The sequence below is a fragment of the Galeopterus variegatus genome, unplaced genomic scaffold, assembly GCF_000696425.1.
Source record: "Galeopterus variegatus unplaced genomic scaffold, G_variegatus-3.0.2 Scaffold1608, whole genome shotgun sequence".
In the NCBI taxonomy this organism is placed as follows: Eukaryota; Metazoa; Chordata; class Mammalia; order Dermoptera; family Cynocephalidae; genus Galeopterus; species Galeopterus variegatus.
The window spans coordinates 145915-149324 of record NW_007727719.1 but is presented as its reverse complement, the minus strand read 5'-3'; the positions used below and the strand labels follow the sequence as shown (position 1 = coordinate 149324).

Sequence of the window (3410 nt, the reverse complement as noted above, 5' to 3'; positions counted from 1 at the left end):
CCACACTATATGTGAAATTATGGCAGCCCGTGTGTGCACATAATCAGTAGGTCAACAACAATGCCCTGAAAAGTTCGGGGTATCGGGCCCCTTTGGGACACTGGAAGTCTAGGGATGACCAAAAATAAATATAGCTAATATTTATTGAGCATTTACAACAGGCCAGGTTCCGATACTGCTGGCCAGCAGCAAAAAAAAAAAAGAAAGAAAGAATAAAGAAAGAAACAGAAGGGGGGCCAGGCATTATGCTAGGATTTTCTACGTAATAACTCACTTATTCCTCCCAGCATATTTCCAAGAGGCTGTGCCTATTTTTTTATCGATGAAGACTCTGAGTCACTATGAATTTAAGTCACTTGCTCAAGGTCACAGGTAGAATGTGGCAAGGTGGATATGGAAATGCAAACAGTCTTGTGTGTGATAGATACAGCACAGGGTCCGACGGGGATATGAAGGCGTCTGACCCACTATGGGTAATTTCTGAGCGGAATTCTAATGGAGGAGTAGGAATGAGACTGTTGGGGAAAAGTAGGCAGGTGCACCTGGTGGGGGAGACAGTGTATGCAAAAGCCAAGAGGTGGGAGCCTCCTGGGCTCATTTTGTGGGAGCTGCAAGGGTTTATGAGAGGCAGGGACAGGGGAAGGGACCAGAGCCTGAATCAAATAGACAGGAGGGACATGAGATGTAGACCCTAGGCTAGTTGTGGCACATAATCATCCACCTGTGAGAAGAGGGAGTCAGATGGTCTTTCTCTCAGCTCTTGCCTGCTCTCACCATCTGAGATCTGCATTGTGGGTTCATACAGCAGTGGGAAGCAGTGCCTAATATTTTACTTCAACTGAGTGCAGAAGGTGCTTAGGGTGCTTTCATGGGACAAAGTGGGGTGAGATGGGGCTGAGGATTCCAAGTGGGGTTGGAGAAGAGACCAGAGGAGTCTCCAGTGTTAGGGCAAGGAGCGGAGGTGTGGAAAGAGGGGAGGAACAGGGCAGGGCTGGGAGCTGACTCCTCAGGCTTGAAACCTCCACTTCCTCCTCCTCCCCTTCCCGCCCTGGCCTCTAGCTTCACCAAGAGGCTGGGAAAGGGAAATCCTTGAGTTTAAAGTTCAGCAGGTGGAGGGACCAGGCCTGGGACTCCTGTGTCCCTCAACAGTCTCTGGAGACATGGCTGTGGCTGGTTGGGGCCTCAGGGCCTGGGGCAGCCTGGTGCTACTGGTAAGTGCTCCCTCTCCCTGGGCAGCAGCCAGGGTTCCAAGGGAGGGACGGTCTAGGGATCGGACTCCTCAGTCTGAGGGGTAAGGGAGCTGGGGCCCCTGAACGCAGGTACTGAGGAAGTAGGGGCTGGTGGTTCCCTGGAAAAAGAAAGGGGCTTCTAGTTGTGGGTGTGGGGATGGGGAGGAGTCTTATACCTGGATTTTGAGATAGGGCAGTGTCTGGTGTGACAGTAAACACTGCCTTCAGACAAGATTCAGCTATGCTCACAAACACCCAGGATCGGGTCCCCAGCACTTCCTCCCTCAGACAGGAGTCTAGACCCCCAGCCCCCTCTTTTCTCAGACCCAAGAGTCCAGAAACTCCAGCTCTTCCTCCTTTAGACCCAGGAGTCCAGCCCCTCAGCCCCTCCTCTTTCAGACACAGGAGTCAGGCCCCAGTATCCTCCTCCCTCACACGCCGGTGTCTGGGCTCTTGGCTGCAGCCTCAGTATTTTCCTCCCTTCCCAGTTTGTTGATTGCTTCCCAGCCCCCAGTTTTCCAAGGCTGTTATGTTTGGGAAATGAAACCATTAAGTTTATCTCCGGGCCTTGTGGGATGAGCCAACCCCAGCTCCTGGGTTCCTGGAGCCCCGCTCCTGCCATACTCAGCCCTCCTCTCCCCCATAAAAGACAGATATAGAGGTGACCTTTGTCATAGCCCAGCTCCACACTGGTCCCTCCTCTCCTCAGGCAGGGGTGATTCATGGGGGCGGGGGACAGAGGACTGGGAGAGTCACTGGCTGGCCCTGCCCAGCCCCACAATCTCACCTGGGTCAAGAAAGGAGAGAATAAGACTCTGATTCTTTCTTTTCTGGGCTCTTTCCAGGGCCTGTGTAGCTGGACAGGGGGCAGCGCAGCCGGTGAGTGCTTCCTGCCTGAATTCACTGCCCACACAAAGAGGTGGGACCTCAACTCCCATGTACCTCTTGGGTGGTCTCCCTGGAGGGTCTAGTGGTCCCTGGCAGGGTCTATGGGAGAGGTTATTTCTGGACTTGGGGTAAGAGCTCAAGGTGCTGGGAGGGACAGTGCTATCTATTCTCTTGTTTGCAATAGACCCTTCTTCTATTTTTCAGACCCCAACCCAGTCAGAAACCTGAGTGTGGAGGCTCAAACAACCAGTTCCATCACCTTACGCTGGGAGGCCCCTGAGGGCTCAGAACTTAAGAACTACACCTACTGGGTCTGTTGCACTGGAGATGGTGTCAAAACTGAGACCCGAAACACCACAAATACCAGTATCACAGTGGATGGACTTGAACCTGGGTCTTCATATACATTTTACGTGTGGGTGGAAACAAATGGATCATATAGCTCTAAGGAGATTTTCAATACTTCCACAGGTAAGAGGCAGCCACTATTTCATTTTCTTTTTTAAAGGCAAGTGATAGGGGGTGGTTGAGAACTGACAGGAGAACATGGCAGGTTCTATAGTCCAATAGAAATATAAAAGAAGTCGTACATGAAAATTTCGATTTTCTATCAGCCACATCAAAATAAGTAAAAAGAAACAGTTGAAAGAAATTATCATGAAATATTTTAAGTAGCCCAGTAGGTGCAAAACACCATCATTTAAATTGAAGGTCATTAAAATTGCATGTAATGTAATCAATATAAAAGAGGATTAATGAGATATTTGCCATCCTTAATTTCATACCAATTCTTCAAAACTTGGTGTGTATTTTATAATTATGGCACATCTCAATTTGGGTAGCCTGAGTCTGGGCTGTCCCGCCTACACCTACTGGGTCTGACAGTTAAGGAAGGGCTGGAAAAGTTGAGGACCTGAAGCCACAACTAATTTCTCCTTTTGTCCCAATTTTCAGCTCCCAACCCAGTTAGAAATCTGAGCGTGGAGGGTCAGACCAACAGCTCCATCACCCTGAGCTGGGAGGTCCCCGAAGGCCCAGACCTGCAGAACTACACCTACTGCGTCCATTGCACTGGAGAAGGTAACATAAACAAGACCCAAAACACAATAAATACCAGTGTCACAGTGGATGGACTTGAACCCGGATCCTTGTATGAATTTCGGGTGTGGGTGGAGAAGAATAGAATCAATAGCTCTTGGAAGACTCAAAATGCTGCCACAGGTAAGAGGCAGTCTCCATCTCCTTTCCTTTTTTTTTTTTTTTTTTTTGGGGGGGGGGGGGGGGGGGGGGGGA

At 49.9% G+C, this 3410-nt stretch overlaps 1 protein-coding gene across 1 annotated transcript in view; it reads left to right on the top strand.

The window, feature by feature from the left end:
• Window positions 1–1160: 1160 nt before the first annotated feature.
• The window catches only part of PTPRH (protein tyrosine phosphatase, receptor type, H), a 17606-nt gene continuing 15356 nt past the window's right edge, over window positions 1161–3410 (top strand). The window contains 4 exon segments of the mRNA XM_008577962.1: window positions 1161–1211; window positions 2075–2108; window positions 2322–2588; window positions 3072–3338. Of these exon segments, the coding sequence (XP_008576184.1) occupies window positions 1161–1211; window positions 2075–2108; window positions 2322–2588; window positions 3072–3338 (619 nt within the window).